Genomic DNA, 22,996 nt, shown 5'->3' on the forward strand with positions numbered 1-22,996 from the left:
TTGGCTTTTGGCTTTTTATTCTATTTCAAGAAGTGTTTTCATTGCCGGACCAAGTTAGAATGAAACTATGGATCTTTAGCCACCACTTCGCTGCCTTAAACACCTGCGTGCAGTCTACATACATCTATTAAATAACACGTAGCACATGTTCAAATGTGTATGAATTCCTAAGGGAGCAAACTGCTGAGGTCATCGGTCCCTAGACGTACACACTACTTAAGCTAAATTATGCTAAGAACAACACACACACCTATGCCCAAGGGAGGGCTCGAACCTCCGGCGGGAGGGGCCACGCAGTCCGTGACATGACGCCTAAAACCACACGGCAACTCCCGGAATTCATCCAATTTATAACGGAAGATCTCCTTCGTTCCACGATTGTGTGGGTAATCAATTTGACATCTGAAAGGATACATGATTGAAAGTTAAGTTTTAGTACAGGGACTACACTGTTCAAATAGCGAGAACGGGATAGCATTGAAATTAGCGGGGTCTATAGTCAATCAGGAAATGATCAAAGACCCCTACAAACAATTCTTAATTGGTTTCTGACGCAACACGAAGGAGATTAATGTCATTAGCAGATTCAAATATTGTCGATCATACCTCGCACTTTAGTAGCAAATTGATGGGGATACTCAGTAATTCTGAATCAGTCATTAACATTATAAGTCTCTTGATATAACATGTGGTATTACTTTCGGAGGATTCAAAAAATATGGAGTAACATAAACAATAACTTTATTTGTAAAGTATTTCAGACTTACAGAAACATGAGCAATAACATATGAGCATATTCAAAATGCAAATGAGTGACTATTGATGAAGATGGTGCTTAACCAAGAATAGCTTTCGTGTATCCCAGACCGCCGTATCCGTAGCCTCCATAGGAGAGGGCGGGAGCAGCGATGGCAGCCCTGGCGATGGGGGCGGCGTAGGCTGCCCTAGCGATGGGGGCGGCGTAGGCTGCCCTAGCGATGGGGGCGGCGGCAATCGCGGGGGCTGCGTAAGCCGCCCTCGCGTAACCGTAGCCGAGGCCGGCACCGTACGCCAGCGCTGGCGCGGCGGCGATGGCGGGGGCGGCAGCGATGGCTGGGGCGGCGGCGACGGCCACGGGAGCGTGGGCAACGGCCACGGGAGCGGGGGCGGCGGCAACGGCGGGGTGGGCGCCGGCCTCCTTGTGCACGACGGCGTTGAAGCCATTCACGGGGTCGGCCGTGTAGTCGACGGTGCGGATGGAACCGTCGGGCTCGGCGAGACTGTAGCTGCCCTGGACGACGTCTCCGCTGCGGCTCTCGTGCTGCGTCTTGGAGTCACCAGTCAGAGCATCATTGACACTGTAGGCGAAGCTGTACTCTGGGTGCGGGTCGTACTCGGCAGCCACTGCGGCGGGGGCGGCGGCGGCGACCGCCACAGGGGCGGCGCGGATGGCGGGGGCGGCAGCGATCGCTGGGGCGTAGGCCCTCGCGATGGGGGCAGCAGCGATGGCTGGGGCGTAAGCTCTGGCGATGGGAGCGGCAGCAATTGCGGGGGCGTAAGCCCTGGCAATGGGGGCGGCGGCGATAGCGGGGGCGTAAGCCCTAGCAATGGGTGCGGCTGGCGCGAGGACTGCAGGAGCTCCCAGGTAGCCGGCGTGGGCCAGCGACAGCACTGCCGCGAAGATGAGTGCCTGCGGACAACAGTTATCGTAAGTCATTTGCCGCAGTCAGTTTGTTTTGTTTATGAAACAGCAGTAATTAGCCATAAAACACCGTTCCCTACACAAGGATACTTCATTTCTCGTGAAATGCGTTATAGCTACACGATCTACATGTGCCGAGGAAAAGGAGAACTAAAGAACCAGGTACTTTTTATTTATTTATTCGTATGGCTAGGGCTCCCCGTCGGGCAGAACGTACGCCGGGTGCCGGTCTTTCAGTTTGACGCGGCTTCGGTGACCTGCAGTCGATGATGGTTCAAATGGCTCTGAGCACTATGGGACTTAACAGCTATGGTCATCAGTCCCCTCGAACTTAGAACTACTTAAACCTAACTAACCTAAGGACATCACACAACGCCCAGTCATTATGAGGCAAAGAAAATTCCTGACCCCGCCAGGAATCGAACCCGGGAACCCGGGCGCGGGAATCGAGAACGCTACCGCACGACCACGAGCTGCGGACTGCGCTAGATGAGGATGATGATTAGGACAGTACAACACCAGCCCCTGGGCGGTGAAAATTCCCCGACCCAGCCGGGAATCGAACCCGGGCCCAAAGGATTGACAATCCGTCACGCTGACCATTCAGCTACGGGGGGCTCACAACCAGGTACCAAGAGAGGCCTACAATTTGCGCCGGTGACATTACAGTACAAGTTTTGTTTGTGAGAGAGTAGACAGTCAAGAACAGTTTTCCCTATTTTGCTCAAATCAACTGTGAAAACTATTTCTGATTTGTAATACATGCTGAACCATAATAGGAAGTTGGAGCCATAAGTGCCTACAAGCGGCAGGTGGCTGCAATAGCGGGCACTTGCCTGTCCTGGAATCTGGGTTCAGGTTTTCTATTCATTACAGAGTTCTTTCGACTTTCTAGCAATTATTGTCTGCTACTCCAATAAATTCCAGATTTAATACTGCCGACCATCCAAAAAAATATTGCAGCGTTAGCAGTTGCTATGATAGGTGATTCTTATTAACATTTGAAAACCTCCTAGGCAACGTAGATAACAGTGAAACAGATACATGGGTTAGCAAATGTGGGGAATACCTCAAGAGTGGATGACAAATTTTGAACATATGGCGTCTGCAGGAGGAGTGCTTCGCCGCGCCCGCAGCGGTTGAGTCTGTCTGTCGCATCTGACCATTCCAACCCAAGTCAAATGTTCACGTCATTGTGATTTTGGGCCCGCATGCACAACTTTAGGGCGTGGGGCTCTGGGTTCGAGTCTTACATCTGGCATGCAGTATTTTCTCGTTGCGTTAGATAATTATGTATTTAGATTGAGGAATGATTTATTGTTATTTATATTCAAAAATATTCTATACTGTGTCACGGTGCAGTTACAAGCTATAAGTAATGATAACCTCGTAGGGTTGTGTACCACTTTACAGCCTGTTAATAAATCGTAGGTACATTACTTATGTATGTCATGCCTCAAACTGCAGTTTACCAGTCTTGCGGTCTCCGCTGATTTATTGCGAAGTACAGTTCAACAACAATATACCGAACTGTATCACAATAAATGAATATAAGCTTTCCAATTGCGTTGTTACTAGTACATGACGTATGTCAACAAAAAAAGAAGGGGAGAAAAGGAAAGGAATAGAAAATGTACAAATTTTACTTGACTACAACGAGGACAATACTTCTGCAACTTCTACATTTATAATTGATCGCGTACAAAAGGTGTTCGAAACTTGAGTTGTCTAGTCGAATGCAGACAATGCATCGCTCAGTCATCGCTTCACGCCCAAGCGCAGCCGCTGCGGCGAGGTACGTCATCTGGTGACGTCACATCCTCAATGTTCCTCATCCATTTTTTGGATATTTCCCGCCGACATTTGCGACCTCATGTGTCAGATATTAAATTACTAGTCTCAGCGTCATTTACGTCGCTTCTGGTGCTTTTAAACGTCAATAACAATCATCTTGTATATCTTGGGTTCTCTAAGTTGTCACTCCATTCACAGAAAATTATGCTGATTCCTTTGGTGGTGTGCAGTTTTGGCGCAGATCTGGAGTCAACGTCGATACGAACCTCTGCACAAAAGTACCGAACTGATATGTTTTTCTTTAAACATATGTACAAATTAACTATCGATGTGAATGTAAAAAGACTCATTCCACATCATTGTGATCTACCGTGCAAAATAATCCATGGAACATGTAAGTAACTAAATAACCGTATTCAGTTTTTTTCTGTCGCTTACGCAGGTCAACGAACCTCTAAATATTAGTATCAAACTAATATGTTTTTCTTTAAACAATTGTACAAATTAATTATTGATATGAATGTAAAATGACTCATTCCACATCATTATGATCTACCGTGCAAAATGATTCAAGGAACATGTAACTAACTAACTAAATGTATTTAATTCTTTTCTGTCACTCCCTCGTTGAGGCCTTACACACATCACTCGAAAAATGAAATATGATTTTATGCGCTGGATGAGATGGAGAGTAGTGTGAATTTTAAGCTAAAAATGCAGTCTCCAGGAGCCTTCTCAAATTCTGTGGGTACAACACAGAGCCACAAAAAGCCACAGTAATGTGACTAACTGTTGAGACGATGGTTACCTTATTGCAGTCCCAGGCAAATAAAATTTAATTTTGCCGGCCAGTCTGAGTGTGGTTTTGGGAGATTTTCCATATTCCTGTAATCGAGTATCTGCCCTGGACTACACTTTACCTAACAAACCCAAAAAATACAGCTTTTAAAACACGTTTTATTCGACTTTAATTATGACAGTCGACACTTTAAACCGGTAATCGTGAAATCAATGCAGTAAATCCATTATCGTGAGGACGACGGTTCAATCCCGCGTCCGGCCATCCTGATGTAGGTTTTCCGCGATTTCCCTAAATCGCTCCAGACAAATGACGGGATAGTTCCTTTGAAAGGGCCCCGCCGACTTCCTTCCCCGTCCTTCTCTAATCCGCTGAGACCGATGACCGCGCTGTCTGGTCTCCTCCCTCAAAACAACCCAACTCATTAGCGTGATCAGATGTAAAGTCTTATTAGCAAACAAAGTTTGGTAAGCCTTTATTAAAATTTATTTCCTATTTCTCCAGGTTCTGGTTTTCCGTTTTTAGTTTCAGTCTAACATTGAAAGAGTATGAATACTTTTTTGTATATGTTTTCTAGCTTTATTTCAGAACTCATTGGATACACTAGATTTAAACAAGTGTATCACCTCATATCAACTGCGTTGTTCTTAAACGTGAAGCGTGCAGGAAAAAGGAAACAGAAAAGAGCGAGATTTAGGGAATTGAACGAAAATGTGTATAAAATTTCAGATCGGTGAATCAAACAGGCGGCGTCCATATTCATATTAATAAATGAAAAGATGTACATCGTGTGCACTACTGAAATATTCTTAGCGTACGGGTACCAAAGCAATCTACACTAAAAATACAAAGTACGTAACTTTAAGTCTTTTGACATAATTTTGCGTATTTCTTGTCAAATTTACTTCTTGGGGCACAACACGTTTACAAACTCATCAAATCAGTTGTGTCAAACGTGGCTAGTTTTGAAACTTTCCCGCTCTTTGAAAAATTTCAGCGAATGTTCATGGTTGGAAAAGAGGGTTACTCAAGTATAACATTATGTAAATCACCATGTTCTTAAATCTGACGCATACAAGTAAGAGTAAATATAAAAGAATGAGGCTTAGCGAAGAAAACGAGTATAGCAACATATTGTAATAATTATTGTTATGGGCAACGGTACAAAGGAATACGTTTCACAGTAGGAGAGACGTACGGGCTCGTAGGACAGACATTTTCGTGCAGTCGTCTTTTACTTCTGACGACAGAGAGTTTAAAATGTAAAAAGTAGGCTAATAAATGATAAGAAGCAAAGATTAGTAATAAGAAGGGGACTAAAAAGTAAACGGTAAGTTGACGGTAAAATAAGAAGCAATGTGTGAGGAAGGGAAAGAAAGAGGAGAAGGTTGAAGCTGAAGAGTACAGAGACAGGAGAACAGGAAGATATATAACCTGTTAGTTCAGTCGAAACAGAAAATTCCTAATAAAGAAGAAACACGAAGTTTCATAGTAATGTCGGCTGGAAGATCTCTAGTGTCTGTTGAGCCGCTTAATTGGAATGACTAGTCTTTCTCCATGCAAGTAGCCCCTATCCTCGTTGTGTATGAGAGTCGTGACTTACTTGTACATTTCGACTGTATGTTGCTCTGGTATATGTGTAGGTGTAGTGTGGTGTCACATTTGAGTTTGTATGGTCATAAGATAAGGTGCTGGTATATAGCCTACTCCTTTAGAATAGCAAAAATTGGTGGCCGAGAAGATTAATATCTGACTGACGAATCTGAATCAACAGTGCCACATGCCTCACTTCATGAGGTTTCTGAACGGTATGGTAGTAACAGCTTTGTGGAAATGTAAGCTGGAGGCAACACTCGTCGAAATTTTGAGTGATCTACGAAGGAAATGGGATTACATAATCGCTCTAGAGACATTGTGGACAAATTTAGAGTATAACCCAGGACATTGACGCAAACTCTTGCGAACAAGAACTTTATGCCACCACCTCTCCACCATTTTCTGGATAAATATTGGTGTTGAAAATGTCTTCTATCACAATTAATCGAACACACTACCTCCGAGTCGGGTGCCACTACCATGGCGGGTGTTAACGGCCTGCATTGCAGAGACGGGTGGAAGGCTCTCAAGTAATTATGTAAACCACGTTTCCTTCGCAGATGATTGAAAATTTCGACAGGTGTTACCCCAGCCTATGTTTTTACAGAACTGCTACCACCATGTCATTCAGTAACCGTTGAAAATTCAAGTAATGAACGTCTGATTATGAATCTATGTCAGTCATATTTCTGACGTAAAAGTGGCTATCAGAAGTTTAACACTTAAATATTACAGAGATGAAATGCCTATGGCCCTTCAAATCTCTTTAGTGTTACACAACGTGGACAAAATAACACTGTCCCAGAAAGTATTTCACGCAGGTTAAGACAGTCGACCCCACTTACACCATCCTTACCGAGGGCAGATGGTGTAAGTTGGATTGACTGTCGAAAGCTACGTGAAATACTCTGCGCGCCAATGAGTGTTGTTTTGTCCACGCTGTAGTTACTGACCGATGAGCACTGTAGGACACTTTCGACCAAGTATCCAGTCACAGATCAAAGTGACATGTACGAAACTCGGATATATAATGTTACATGGAGATATGAAATGACCAGGCCTAATAGTCTGTTACAGTGTCTACTCTCTATAGTTATACACATATTTGAAAAATCGAATTTACATAAGAACGCGCCGCAAAAGTCTGAGGACTGACATTTTCAGTCTGGGGAAAGATGTGCTCTAAAACGTTGCTTCCTGCCAAATTAATACCACGATACGGACTTGAATACAAATCTTCAGCCTATTTAAGAAATGCTAAGTATTTAAATAGATATTCGATATTATCCAGAACTCGAATTTCTCAGCACTTACTTCCTTCAAAAGGCAAAGATCCAAGCTCGAATTTCGGCAAACACACAACTAAAATGTGCCAAGACCAACAATAGTCTCCTTATGACTGCATGTGAAACTTTCGTGTAGCAGTATTGGACACGATATACTAGTTATTCCAACGTAGATTACGGACTATGTAGTATCCCGGAGTGATCTTAGCAATTTTCTCCAAATTTCTGGGTTTTTCTTCTCATGGCAGACACTTCCACGGTTACATCACTCGAAGCTACTGCCGAGTCAATGCTTGGTTCTCAAATAGAGGTGTTTTATGCAGAAGCTATATTTAGAAGCATCCTAATTTCATCCATCGAAAAAACATATTGGTAAAAATATGTAAAGGTTTAGAAAACTCTAAACTGGATTATCTGATAGAGGTAGGTAAACTAAATTCACTCATTTTCTCTGAAACGCACGAAATATTGGAGTTTCGTGTGGGACAGCAAGTTTCCGTGTTACAGGATTCAGTTACATCTACATCCAGATATACGTGTACATCTACAACTACATCTATATACATACTCACAAGCAACCGTACGGAGTGTGGCGGATGGTACCCTGTACCACTACTAGCCATTTCCTTTCCTGATCACTCGCGAATAGAGCGAGGGGACATGTTTGCCTATGGGCGTCTGTACGAGTCCTAATATCTCATATCTTATCTTAGTGGTCCTTACGTGAAATGTATTTTGCCGGCAGTAAGATCGTTCTGCAGTCAGCTTCAAGAGTCGGTTCTCTAAATTTTCTCACTAGCGTTCCACGAAAAGAACGTCGCCTTCCCGTCAGAGATTCCTACTTGAGTTCTCGAAACATCTCCGCAACACTTGACTATACCGGGAACAAATCTAGCAGCCCGACTTTGAATTGCTTCGATATCCTCCCTGAATCCGACCTGGTGCATATCCCAAACACACCAGCAGTACTCAAGAATAGATCGCACCAGCATCCTATTTGAGGTCTCCTTTACGCCATACTTTCCCAAAATTCTCCTAATAAACCGAAGGCGACTATTGGTCTATCCTACAGCAGTCTACACGTGGCCGTTCCAGTTAGCTGAACAGGTGTTTGGTTCCTCCATTTATAGTCGATTACTTACGGAACTCACACATAAAATGTACTTCTTGTGTGTTACGGCAACGAATGACCCTAACGACACCCTCGTACCTTTCCGCAATATTCGACTAACCAATCTCCTTTATGTCAATGCTTGTGGGGAATAGCACGAGACAAAAACCTGGGCTGTTTTTAGTAGTGAAAGAAGATCGTTGCTTTTTAGCAAACGTTTAGCGGGTCCTCTGCTACCGGGGAGACAACTCACCTTGCAAGCCATGATGTGTAGTGGTCAGCAGCGGGTGAAGTGCGGCTGCGGCAGGGGCGGCTGCACTTTATATAGGCCGGCGCTGGCAGTCCGCAGCCGTCGCGGCTGTAATCCCGTTTGACGAGAACGGCTCTCGGAGCAAAGACGGCAACTCGTACGTGCAACCTGACCGCCGACTTCACTTTCCAGCTGATCTGCATTCCACATGTATAAACATTTTCGGCATGTCCGTACGGGCACCCCAGGCGGGAACCCAGCGCAGAGGTCACACATGCATGAATTTTATGGCGTGGTTGCTGCTAGAAACCATCTTCTCAATCATGCTGATACACGGAAGAGCCAAAGAAACGGGTATAGGCATGCGTATTCAAATACAGAGGTATGTAAACATACAAGACAAAAAGTGTCTGGCGCAGTTGTTAGATCGGTTACTACTGTTACAATGGCAGGTTATCAAGATTTAACTGAGGTAGAAAGTGGTGTTACTGGCCTGTGTGGCCGAGCGGTTCTAGGCGCTTCAGTCTGGAACCGCGCAACCGCTACGGTCGCAGGTTCGAATACTACCTCGGGCATGGATGTGTGTGATGTCCTTAGGTTAGTTAGGTTTAAGTAGTTCTAAGTTCTAGGGGATTGATGACCTCAGATGTTGAGTCCCGCAGTGCTCAGAGTCATTCGAACCATTTTGGACGTGGTGTTATAGTCGGCGCACGAGCGATGGGAAACAGCATCTCCGAGGTAGCGACGAACTGGAGCTTTTCCAGTACGACCATTTTACGAGTGTACTGTGAATATCAGCAAAACGGTAAAACATCCAATCTCCGACATCGCTGCGGCCGGAAAAACATCCTGCAAGAACGGGACCAACGACGAACGAAGAGAATAGTACAACATGACAGAAGTGCAACCCTTCCGCAAATTGCTGCATACTTCAATGCTGGGCCATTAGAAATTGTCAGCGTGCGGACCATTCAACGAGACATCATCGACATGGATTTTCGGAGCCGAAAGCTTCTTATGTACATCTACATCTACATTCATACTCCGCAAGCCACCCAACGGTGTGTGGCGGAGGGCACTTTACGTGCCACTGTCATTACCTCCCTTTTCTGTTCCAGTCGCGTGTGGTTCGCGGGAAGAACGACTGTCTGAAAGCCTCCGTGCGCGCTCGAATCTCTCTAATTTTACATTCGTGATCTCCACGGGAGGTATAAGTAGGGGGAAGCAATATATTCGATACCTCATCCAGAAACGCACCTTCTCGAAACCTGGCGAGCAAGCTACACAACGATGCAGAGCGCTTCTCTTGCAGAGTCTGCCGCTTGAGTTTGCTAAACATCTCTGTAATGCTATCACGCTTAGGAAATAACCCAGTGACGAAACGTACTGCTCTTCTTTGGATCTTCTCTATCTCCTCCGTCAACCCGATCTGGTACGGATCCCACACTGATGAGCAATACTCAAGTATAGGTCGAACGAGTGTTTTGTAAGCCACCTCCTTTGTTGATGGACTACATTTTCTAAGGACTCTCCCAATGAATCTCAACCTGGTACCCGCCTTACCAACAATTAAATTTATATGGTCATTCCATTTCAAATCGTTCCGCACGCATACTCCCAGATATTTAAGAGAAGTAACTGCTACCAGTGTTTGTTCCGCTATCATATAATCATACAATAAAGGATCCTTCTTTCTATGTATTCGCAATACATTACATTTGTCTATGTTAAGGGTCAGTTGCCACTCCCTACACCAAGTGCCTATCCGCTGCAGATCTTCCTGCATTTCGCTACATTTTCTAATGGTGCAATTTCTCTGTATACTACTGTATCATCCGCGAAAAGCCGCATGGAACTTCCCACACTATCTACTAGGTCATTTATATATATTGTGAAAAGCAATGGTCCCATAACACTCCCCTGTGGCACGCCAGAGGTTACTTTAACGTCTGTAGACGTCTCTCCATTGATAACAACATGCTGTGTTCTGTTTGCTAAAAACTCTTCAATTCAGCCACACAGCTGGTCTGATATTCCGTAGGCTCTTACTTTGTTTATCAGGCGACAGTGCGGAACTGTATCGAACGCCTTCCGGAAGTCTAGGAAAATAGCATCTACCTGGGAGCCTGTTTCTAATAATTTCTGGGTCTCATGAACAAATACAGCGAGTTGGGTCTCACACGATCGCTGTTTCCGGAATCCATGTTGATTCCTACAGAGTAGATTCTGGGTTTCCGAAAACAGCATGATACTCGAGCAAAAAACATGTTCTAAAATTCTACAACGGATCGACGTCAGAGATATAGGTCTATAGTTTTGCGCATCTGCTCGACGACCCTTTTTGAAGACTGGGACTACCTGTGCTCTTTTCCAATCATTTGTAACCTTCCGTTCCTCTAGAGACTTGCGGTACACGGCTGTTAGAAAGGGGGCAAGTACTCTGTGTAGAATCGAATTGGTATTCCGTCAGGTCCAGTGGACTTTCCTCTGCTGAGTGATTTCAGTTGCTTTTCTATTCCTTGGTCACTTATTTCGATGTCAGCCATTTTTTCATTTGTGCGAGGATTTAGAGAAGGAACTGCAGTGCGGTCTTCCTCTGTGAAACAGCTTTGGAAAAAGCCTGAGGAGGCTCTGGAATGGTGTTGAGCGTGTGCAGTTGGAGTGATATGGAACCCCTGATAGGTCTAGATAAGACTCTGACAGGTGAGAAGCAAGCAAGCATCCTGTCTGATCAATTGCATCCGATCATATCCTTTGTGCATTCCGACGGATTTGGACAATTCCAGCAGGACTATGCAACACCCCATACGCCCATAATTCCTACAGAGTGGCTCCAGGAACACTCTTTTGAGTTTAAACACTTCCACTGGCTACCAAACTTCCCAGAAATGAACATTATTGAGCAGATATGGGATGTCTTGCAACGTGCTGTGAATTACGGATTTATGAACATCCCTCCAGGATTCATGGCGTTAGTTTCCTCCAGCACTACTTCAAGAATTAGTCGACACCACGTCACGTCTTGTTGCGGCCCTTCTGCGTGATCGCTGCGGCTCTACACGATATTAGGCATGTGAGCCAGTTTCTTTGGCTCTTTAGTGTATATTAACAGCAGTATACTCTGAACAGTCACAATAGACAACAAATAAACTGTTGCATCGTTGGAATCTTCACTTCTCGATGTACGTGTAGAGTATCTGTGGCTGCGATCACTCAGCAGATTGTTACACATGTTGAGATGATATCTCTTGTTTTGAGACAAAAGGCTGCAGACTCTCAAATCAACTGCCCTAGCTTTATTTGTGCTTGTTTTATTTTGTTTTGTTTTGTCGATGGTAGGAAGTCCACAACTTCATTTGTCAGAGGTTACTGAAGTGGTTTGAAAACAAAAAACAAATTTAATTCAGCGCATAGGAAACATATTGACCCATTCCAACATGACGTCATCAGTGTTGTCACTATATTGTTTATCAGATTCGAATAATCCGAAAGTGTTGCTCTCGTCAGTCTGCTACAAACAGGCCTGTTTCATTGAAAATTCTGCGGAACTGCCTATATCTACTCACATCCAGCTAATAGGGTTTCCTGTATCAAGAAGTCTATCAAACTCTTTGTTAGAACTACTATGAAGTGTCTTATGAATAAAATGACCATTTGTACAATATCCAGCGATACTGATGGTCAATTTTCAGCATGATTCAGCCGATCGAAATGGATGCAGGAGCTCTTATAGTATACCAGCTCTGTCTGCACGCAGATAATAGTTATTTTACATACTTTGGGTGAATCGATTTGATATGGGGCAGGAAAGCTATAACACACAAAAGCGAAAATCATTGTCAAAATCAAATAGAATGTGATTCATTGTGATACTATAATTGTTTCAGAATGCTTTTCAAAGAATGTGTCGAAAATAAGTTAATTAGTGCTCTCATATCGGGCTTAGTTCATGGTAGTTATATCCGATAATATCTGTTTTGTCGATGGTCGTTTTGACTTTTCATAAATGCTGGGATTATTTCTAAAAAGGAAACCAAATACCAAAACTTAACCACAAGAAGGAATCTATGACGTAAATATAAGTAAAACAATCAGTCTCCAAAGGAACGGATAATTTCAATTAAGTTTATGTAGTAGGCGAAACTGTCTGTTATGTTACATCATAACCACCTTTTATAATGCTAAAATTAAGATAAAGAAATTGATTTGAGAATTCAAGTGCTCACTGTCTGTGAGATACGAAAAGAGCAAATAATGAAACAGAATTTACCACAAATGAAACCTATAAGTTTACAACCATTTATGGAATAATTTCCGAGGAAACAAAATTACCTTGCCAGAATGAGATTTTCACTCTGCAGCGGAGTGTGCGCTGATATGAAACTTCCTGGCAGATTAAAACTGCGTGCCCGACCGAGACTCGAACTCGGGACCTTTGCCTTTCGCGGGCAAGTGCTCTACCAACTGAGCTACCGAAGCACGACTCACGACCGGTACTCACAGCTTTACTTCTGCCAGTATCCGTCTCCTACCTTCCAAACTTTACAGAAGCTCTTCTGCGAAACATGCAGAACTAGCACTCCTGAAAGAAAGGATACTGTGGAGACATGGCTTAGCCACAGCCTGGGGGATGTTTCCAGAATGAGATTTTCACCCTGCAGCGGAGTGTGCGCTGATATGAAACTTCCTGGCAGATTAAAACTGTGTGCCCGACCGAGACTCGAACTCGGGACCTTTGCCTTTCGCGGGCAAGTGCTCTACCAACTGAGCTACCGAAGCACGACTCACGACCGGTACTCACAGTTTGGAAGGTAGGAGACGGATACTGGCAGAAGTAAAGCTGTGAGTACCGGTCGTGAGTCGTGCTTCGGTAGCTCAGTTGGTAGAGCACTTGCCCGCGAAAGGCAAAGGTCCCGAGTTCGAGTCTCGGTCGGGCACACAGTTTTAATCTGCCAGGAAGTTTCAAAATTACCTTGTTCAAGAGCAGTTGATATCCCTGTCACTCATACATCTCTATTTACTTAATGCCTTCAATGCAGAACATCTGCCATCGTTAAATGAAGCTGTTCTGCAAGCTTATAATCGCCAACGTGAGCCTATAGCAAAAGCCATTAATCGGACGAGTAACTGAGTGTGCAATAGAAACAGCTTATCTTAACACTATCTCTGCTGCCTGAGTTGAAATGTCTTTCTCAGTGCTACCGATTTTAGAATATTTATTTATTCGATCTTCCGGCATCCACGCTCTTTTGCGTTAGGCATAAGAAGCGATCGGTGGTTAACTGTGTTGGAAATCGCTCTGTAAGTAACTTGTCATGATATTTTAATAAACAATTTCCAGCTCAAAAGCTGAATAATGTACACGGCCTCACATAATTTAGCGACTTCTTCAGGGTCAGAAACTGTCAGATAGAACTTATTGACGATGCGGTGGTAATTCCGTAAGTACTTTGCGGGCACTAGAGGAAACAATGCAGTTAGGTAGAGATAGTCGTGATTAACATCTTAATTGCGACTGAAGTGGTATTTTGATAACACGTTTTAAGTACACTTACCTTTGTAAAAAAGTTTGAAATTTGTGGGAAGATTGTATGGGACCAGACTGCTGAGGTCATCGGCCCCTAGGCTTACACACTGATTAATATAACTTACACTAACTTACGGTAAGGACAACATACACATCCATGACCGAGGGAGGACTCGAACCTCCTACGTGGGGAGCCGCGCGAACCGTGGCAAGACGCCTTTGACCCTGAGGATACCCCGCGTGGCCCGTATCTTCATATTCGATGAGCTAGATGATCCAATAGGAGTCGCTTCTCTACATACGTTATATGTAAATAAATAACGTTAATGACAGGCTATGAAACTGTGTTTCTTGTAAACTTGTCGTAACTATTCGATTATCACTCTCGTTGACCGGATTTCGCCAAAAATGTAAATCGGACGCAGGGTTTTTCTACTTACTGAAGAATATCTCAGAAATGACTGAAAAACATAATTGTCACACACTCAAAAACATTACTTGACTCACCATGATTTCTTGACGAATTCCTTAACTAATTTAAGCAATTATAAAGTAGAAGACATCCTGAGAATGTTCTTTGTACGTGTCAGGCACCTGAAGCGATGAAAAGACTACCAATGAATATGACACCACACCGTAGCTTTCAGTGTCCCTAATTCAGTTCGGTAAAGTTTCTTCATTAGCCGAATTAGAAAATTTCGGCAGAGGTAAACTAAAGCTGAGAGAGCGTGAAGGAACATTTGTCTGATGTGTAAACTTCTGTGGCTGATGACTATGCGTTATTGAAGCGTCTATAATCCTAAAGGTGTCCTTACGGCAAAGAAACCCTTACCACTTGGGTCTGATTCAAGAGACTGAGAGGGTCCAAAGAAGAGCTGCAAGATTTAGCCATCGCGAGATCAGTACAAATCTCATAGAAAGTTTGAAGTGGGACACACTTCCAGATAGACGACGCGCTAAACGGAAGGGGCTGCTCACTAAATTCCGAAATCCGATCTTCGCCGAAGATGTAGAGCATATATTGTTACCATTAACTTTCAAATCGCGCAATGCTCACCATTCAAAAATAAGAGAAATTTGAGCTCCTACTGAGTCGTTCAAACAGTCGTTTTCCCTCGCGCGACCCGCGAGTGGAACAGAGGAGGGGAAATATGACTTTGGCGCGAATTGTGCCCTCCGCCACACACCGCTTGGTGGCTAGCGGAGTATATATGTAGATGTAGATGCATAAACGCTGTACGTGGGCCATCCATTCTTCTTTCCCTTCCCGCTCCCCCCTCAGCCCTCATTCCCCACACATAGGAATGTGTACCTCAGTTTGTTACATTTTCTAGTTACGTAAGTTCACTTAAGCTCGTTTTTAGCTTCTGCTGTATATGTGTCTTAAATCTAGTTTTCAATATCGGGACAGCAACGAAGCCTGCAGCGTGTATTGTAGTAGCTAAGTCTTCGTAGAATATTATCTTCCTCTTCGCATTCCAAAGGAGGCCATAGAACAAATAGCCTCCTCCAGTCCGGGAAAGGATAAAAGAGGCAGAAGGGACGATTATCTCCTTTCAAAACGAAAATAAATGTCTAAATTCCCATGAGAAGTAGCGCAGTGGATAAGAACTGGATTCTTTTTTCTGAACGAGCAGACTGGATAGGCAGAACTCAGTTATTTACTTTTTTCGTAATTCACTACATATGGATACCAGACTCGTTGTTTCAAAGATGCGACGAATAATTTCTTTCGCCGTGTGTGCTCCACTGAGGTAGCGTCCGTTTCTGACACGTTAAACTCCATCCCTTTTTCTTTTAAAGTGTCAGCGGACATGACCCCACTTTTCTTTCTTTGCGATCATAGTTTCTTTATCGGTCTTCGTTTTGTCGATACAGGTTTTCTATAACACACAGGAACAAAAACGACCATTACTCAAATGCATATCGCCTTCTGTTCATGTATAATCATAGGAAACTTCATATCGTTGGAGCAGTTGACTGGGAGTGTCATGATGGTACTTACCCGCGACCGTAGTTGAGGTGACTAGCGCTCGCCAGCACAGTGAGATACGACTAGATGGCAAGTGTTTCTGAGCTGAGCCACAAACCACTCCGTAGTGTCACGTGGAGTGAGGGCAGGCGAGTCCTCAGATAGTGCTACGTCATTTAGATGGTACAAGGTGTCAAACATTTTGTCATTACTGTCGACCTGGCAATGAAACGCCATATACCTAGGGTTAAACATACACGGCTTATCCCTTTGTAGATCAATTTACTTTGTCAACATTTTCCAGTTTTTATAGCCTACGTAAGAATGGAGATTCTTGGCGATCTGAAAGCTAGATATCTATACTTTGCTTTTAACTCCACACAAATGTTTCAGTAACACAAATTTCAGATGTAGAAACCGGTAGTCAGAGGGTGACAAACCTGCCAAATAGTAAGAATTTTACTTCAATTTATGCTTCATATTCCACAATTTTCTCATTCGCAAAGCACTTTTGCTCCCTGGTGTGTTATATAGCTCAGTTTGCCCCTTTTCCTTTTTATTCTCCATAAACGCGAAACATAGCCCTATTTGACATATGAAATAGAGTTCGCCTGTTTTTGGTGCGGTCTCGTCCACTTACGCCCACTTTGTGTTGAATGTTTCCTTTCTGGTGTGAAATGGCGGATCCATGACTCATCCACAGTAATAAAACAGCACACAGTATCAGCTGGGATCTTCTTGAAATGGGCCGAATGTTACTGAGAAATTTCTTTGTGTATTTTTGTTTTGTTGAAACTCAATAAATGAGCCACCTGGCCTTCTTTAAATTTTACGAAACAGTTCTTCATGTGACATGCACTACGAGTGTTATCTACACTCCTGGAAATGGAAAAAAAGAACACATTGACACCGGTGTGTCAGACCCACCATACTTGCTCGGGACACTGCGAGAGGGCTGTACAAGCAATGATCACACGCACGGCACAGCGGACACACCACGAACCGCGGTGTTGGCCGTCGAATGGCGCTAGCTGCGCAGCATTTGTGCACCGCCGCCGTCAGTGTCAGCCAGTGGCAGTTTGCCGTGGCATACGGAGCTCCATCGCAGTCTTTAACACTGGTAGCATGCCGCGACAGCGTGGACGTGAACCGTATGTGCAGTTGACGGACTTTGAGCGAGGGCGTATAGTGGGCATGCGGGAGGCCGGGTGGACGTACCGCCGAATTGCTAAACACGTGGGGCGTGAGGTCTCCACAGTACATCGATGTTGTCGCCAGTGGTCGGCGGAAGGTGCACGTGCCCGTCGACCTGGGACCGGACCGCAGCGACACACGCATGCACGCCAAGACCGTAGGATCCTACGCAGTGCCGTAGGGGACCGCACCGCCACTTCCCAGCACACTGTTGCTCCTGGGGTATCGGAGAGGACCATTCGCAACCGTCTCCATGAAGCTGGGCTACGGTCCCGCACACCGTTAGGCCGTCTTCCGCTCTCGCCCCAACATCGTGCAGCCCGCCTCCAGTGGTGTCGCGACAGGCGTGAATGGAGGGACGAATGGAGACGTGTCGTCTTCAGCGATGAGAGTCGCTTCTGCCTTGGTGCCAATGATGGTCGTATGCGTGTTTGGCGCCGTGCATGCGAGCGCCACAATCAGGACTGCATACGACCGAGGCACACAGGGCCAACAACCGGCATCATGGTGTGGGGAGCGATCTCCTACACTGGCCGCACACCTCTGGTGATCGTCGAGGGGACACTGAATAGTGCACGGTACATCCAAACCGTCATCGAACCCATCGTTCTACCATTCCTAGACCGGCAAGGGAACTTGCTGTTCCAACAGGACAATGCACGTCCGCATGTATCCCGTGCCACCCAACGTGCTCTAGAAGGTGTAAGTCAACTACCCTGGCCAGCAAGATCTCCGGATCTGTTCCCCATTGAGCATGTTTGGGACTGGATGTAGCGTCGTCTCACGCGGTCTGCACGTCCAGCACGAAGGCTGGTCCAACTGAGGCGCCAGGTGGAAATGGCATGGCAAGCCGTTCCACAGGACTACATCCAGCATCTCTACGATCGTCTCCATGGGAGAATAGCAGCCTGCATTGCTGCGAAAGGTGGATATACACTGTACTAGTGCCGACATTGTGCATGCTCTGTTGCCTGTGTCTATGTGCCTGTGGTTCTATCAGTGTGATCTCATGTGATGTATCTGACCCCAGGAATGTGTCAATAAAGTTTCCCCTTCCTGGGACAATGAATTCACGGTGTTCTTATTTCAATTTCCAGGAGTGTAGAAGGTAAGTTCCGATCGGTCGCAAAATGGAAACCACAGTGAAAACCAGAAACGTTTTATTTGCAACAGTTAGGTACAGTTTCCTCCTACTTCTCCATATAGTTGCTGCTCCAGCTTCGAGTTCTGTAGTAGTGTTGTATCAACTTTCCAATGTCCTCGTCTTAGAAAGCAGCCGCCTGCACTTTCGGCCAGTTATCTGCACTGGTCTGCAGCTCGTTGTCTGTGGAAAAATTTTGTCTTCATATCCAGCGGTTCTTGTGAGCAGAGATGAGACTCAGGGGGAGCCAATTACGGACTGTACTGTGGGTATTCAAACACTTTTCATCGGAAACGCTGCAGGAGCGTCTTCATTGCCCCTGCAGTGTGCGGCCGAGTATTGGCATGAATAAGGAACTGCTCGACAGCTGTGTTATGTGGGCTGCATGACACAGGAGAAATCTCTTACCAGGCCCTCATACTTGCCGGGAGACGCTATTCCCTACGCATCTTTACGTGATCACCGTTCAATCAAAACTGAAAAGAGCGACGCGACACGATCGACCGGCATACTAGAGACACTGACCAACACATATGTGCAAATCTTTACCGGATTTTCCCAGTGGTTTCCTTTTCGCAGCCGATCGGAACTTACTTTCTGGACAACCCTCGTATATTCTTTCTGTTGATACACCTACTGTCCCTCATATTTCACAAGCTTAAACTCCAAACCTTCAAATACAACACTGTGTTCGCAATCACTGTTATTAAATGGGATTGTAGTTTCGGAACGTCTTTCACTAAAATGTGTCCACATCTGATTTGTATCGCCGGTTTATTTACCAGGGGAAATAGAACTGACAGTTGATGAATTTTCACCAACATTAGATTCATTTTCATGCTCACTAAACTGTAGAAACAAAGAATTTTATGACGACACGGTGTCATCCAGCTGAAAAGAAGCTATAACAAATTTCCAGCGGATACTGGCAGAAGTAAAGCTGTGAGTACCGGACGTGAGTCGTGCTTCGGTAGCTCAGTTGGTAGAGCACTTGCCCGCGAAAGGCAAAGGTCCCGAGTTCGAGTCTCGGTCGGGCACACAGTTTTAATCTGCCAGGAAGTTTTATAACAAATTTATTCTACTTTTTAAAGAAAGAAACTATCAGAAATATTCACTGCTGTACCTAAAAGTGGAGCACCCACGTTGAGAGGATATGTGATGTTGTTTCACTTATTACGAACTCGATTCGAATTTACAAAGAACTTGGTAGTATGAGCCCTTTTATCAGTATGACAACCGCAAACCTCTGACCTGGATACGAGCACTTATTCGTTTGGGAAGGGTGTCATAAAGCCATTGTACCCACTCCAGAAGCAAGCTGGCCCACAACTGTTGTGAATTGTCCGTGGTGTCTTTGAGACTAGCACTGGGACGAACTTGGCGTCCGGGTTGTCGGGGACAGACCTGGATGTCTTGCTGGCCACGAGGCTTCATCATGACACAGACAGTTCACAAAGACACGTCTCACGCGTGGACGGCCATTGTCCTGTTGACAAATGGCACCACGATACTGTCGCCATAATAGGTAATACTCGAGGAGCGGGATGTCAGTGACGTACCGCTGTGCCGTCAGAGTTCCCTCAATCACTGTCAGTCGTGGCCTGAGGTCATATGCGATGACTACCCGCAACAGGACACCAGCATTAACACTGCTGTGCCTATTCACAACTTTAGAAGAATGAGAACTCTCCCAATTCGCAGTCATACTTGCGACGACAATCATCCGGGATGGTACAGGACCGCGACTCGTCCCTGAACAAACTTTGATGTCGCTCAGCAGCAGTCCAAGCTTTCTGATCAAGTCATGTCCAAAACAGTCGCTTGTGGTATGCCAGCCGACGCATGGAACGCTGACTGCCTAATACGTATGATGGGGGCGACGCGGATTGCTGCATGGAATACATTACTTGTTCTCGGATGGTAGCCGCAGATGTGAAGGGGTTGCGATGTGGTTGGTACACAATAGGGCGATCCTCCCTTGAGGTAGGATCTGACATGGTGGACAGGAGCCTTGACAACGAGTATGCCTGCCCTTTTTTTCCCATTCAGCCCACCATCGAACCATTGTCACATTCAAATGCCACAAAAACAGGATACTGCACGATGCAACCAGCAGACTCACAATGAGGACCCTTTCAAATTCTATTAAGTGCTCATAACGCTGTCTCACACGAGTACGCAGCGTGTCCGTTAATGATCACTCTGCATCTGACGCTGCTCACGCCTCTTGTATATCCTACTAGGCCTGGAAATGACGCTAACCACGAAAAACCCTAAAGCACTCTGGAGGCCGTTCTGCCTGTACAGAGAGTTCCAACTATGAGTCTTTACATATACATCGATGCTATGTATGTGCAGAAGTTACACTGAAATACGACAACATGTGGGTGCTTCACCCATTTCTGTCAGGCAGTGTACTAACCCACTAATCAATATACTTGACTCACTTTATTGGGAAATATGTACCAACACAAAGACAATTGTTGTCAATGTTGTCTCTATGTATTACCTCGTAAATCTGTAAGCAAGCATATATTTCCGGGCCCCTAAATAAAATAGGCAATGAAGTTTATTTTGTGGAGAGGCTATGGACTATATCACTGCTGTTATGAAACTATTTCAAAATGACAATCTTCTTTTAAGTCGTTAATAATTTCGTAGGAGCTTGCTCCTAAATCGTACCGTAGTTGGGCTGACAACCTTGTTACGCAGTGATATAATCCCAAGCGGATAGCATATTAATTTTTTCGTTTCTTATTTTTACATTAACTGTATATAATACAGTAAATCTAATCTAACTGTTTATAATGAAACAAATTTACAATTTACAATAGCTTTGGAGGTTTTAATTAAGAAGCGTTACTTAATATGTGCATTTTTGTGGCTCCTGTATTAGTTGTTGCTGCAAAATAAGTAAGTAGTATTATTCTAAGTGCTATGTAGAAAGTCACATATCGTTACTCAGCAAGGAACAATATATTTGGGCATTATGTTAAGAGCATAAGAAGAGTTTTCGGGTCTTCGATTTTCTTATGTGCTTCCAAACACGGCTCTTATCAACTGATACCTACTACACTATGTACGGGATTGAAATATTTGTAGGTTGACTTCGGAAATTAAAATGTAGCCTAGTCAAGAATGAGCGAGGAGTTGGTGAACAAGCACATAGTACTATAAAAGGGCGAGAGTACAATTTACGTCTCTCTCTCTTATTTGAGAGGGAGTGAGACAGGGATGTAGCCTGTCCTCAGTGTTATTCAATCTGTACACTGCACAAGCAGGAAAGGAAACCAAAGAAAAATTACGAATTAAAATTCAGGGAGAAGAAATAACAACTTTGAGGTTTTTCGATGACATTGTAATTCTGTGAGAGAAAGTAAAGGACTTGGAAGATCAGTTAAACGGAATGGACGGTGCCATGAAAGGTGGATATAATTCGAACATCAACAAAAGCAAAGCAAGTACAATGGAATGTAGTCGAATTAAACAAGGCAATGCTAAGGGAATTGGATTAGGGTAGATGAGTTTGGCAGCAAAATAACTGATCATGACCGAAGTATATTGTAACAATTTCGAATGAGCGTGCATAGTGACGAGGAAAGCATTTCTGAAGAAGAGACACTTGTTGCCATCGAATATAAAACTGGTTCAAATGGCTCTGAGCGCTATAGGACTCAACATCTGAGGTTGTCAGTCCCCTAGACTTACAACTACTTAAACCTAACTAACCTAAGGACATCACACACATCCATGCCCGAGGCAGGATTCGAACGTGCGACCGTAGCAGCTGCGCGGTTCCGGACTGAGCGCCTACAATCGCTCGGCCACCGCAGCCGACTAATAGAATACAGATTTGACTTTCAGGAAGTCTTTTCTTAAGATATTTATCTGAAGTGTAGCCATATATGGAAGTGAAACATGGATGATAAACAGTTTAGACAAAAACAGAATAGTCTTCTCGTTCTTTTCGGTATCTGCGGCTTCTATAGTTCTAATAACGTGTCTGAAATTTCGGTAAAAGGAGAACCCAGTATTAATTTTCAAAGAGTCACCCTCTGTTGCTACTGACGGATCAGTAATAGAGAGTTAATCTTCGAAATATAATATCAGCTTCTCGTGGTGGTGAAACGTGAAAAAAAAAAAAAAAAAAAAAACATGTAATAAGCATTAGTCCCAACAGGAAGGATAGTAGCACTGGTGCAGTCCTTCTAATGATGCTTGCTTATCAATCACATAACACAAAAGCGTGAAGTGAAAAACAACATGTCCTTGAGATGATGCAGAAATAGGAGTGCCGTTTTTACTTGTAACCCTTACACAGGACTCTAAAGGCAGTGAATGAAAGTGCCGTGCTGTGGGTGTGAAAACAATCACGTACTGAACATCAAATGATGACCTGTCACAATGTATTTGAATTACAAAATGTTTGGTCTGTTGCTTTGAGTATTTTATGGGTTATTGAAGATTGTCGAAGACCATAATTCGTGCAAGTATCGAGTTTCTAACATATTGTACTGTGGTCTTGCAGGAGGCTGGCTGGGGCTTCCGAAACCGAAACGAAGAAAGGAAGATTAGGGTTCAAGGTCCAATCATCGAAGAGGTCCTTACAGAAAGCGCACAAGCTCTTGTAGGATACTGAAATCGT

General features: G+C 44.4%; 1 protein-coding gene and 1 non-coding gene across 2 annotated transcripts; both read right to left on the minus strand.

Annotated features, from left to right (window-relative positions):
• Positions 1–724: 724 nt before the first annotated feature.
• On the minus strand, positions 725–8,589 carry LOC126334805 (cuticle protein 18.6-like). Its single transcript, XM_049997438.1, has 2 exons — positions 8,521–8,589; positions 725–1,669 (listed from the first exon to the last, which is right to left on the minus strand). The coding sequence occupies exons 1-2, from the start codon at positions 8,530–8,532 to the stop codon at positions 836–838; spliced, it is 846 nt and encodes a 281-aa protein (XP_049853395.1). The 5' UTR covers positions 8,533–8,589; the 3' UTR covers positions 725–835.
• A 4,330-nt stretch (positions 8,590–12,919) lies between these two features.
• Trnas-cga (transfer RNA serine (anticodon CGA)) lies at positions 12,920–12,996 on the minus strand. Its single transcript has one exon. It is a non-coding gene; the product is annotated as a tRNA-Ser (tRNA).
• Between the last annotated feature and the right edge of the window lie 10,000 nt (positions 12,997–22,996).

Source organism: Schistocerca gregaria, chromosome 2 (genome assembly GCF_023897955.1).
Source record: "Schistocerca gregaria isolate iqSchGreg1 chromosome 2, iqSchGreg1.2, whole genome shotgun sequence".
NCBI classification, from domain to species: domain Eukaryota; kingdom Metazoa; phylum Arthropoda; class Insecta; order Orthoptera; family Acrididae; genus Schistocerca; species Schistocerca gregaria.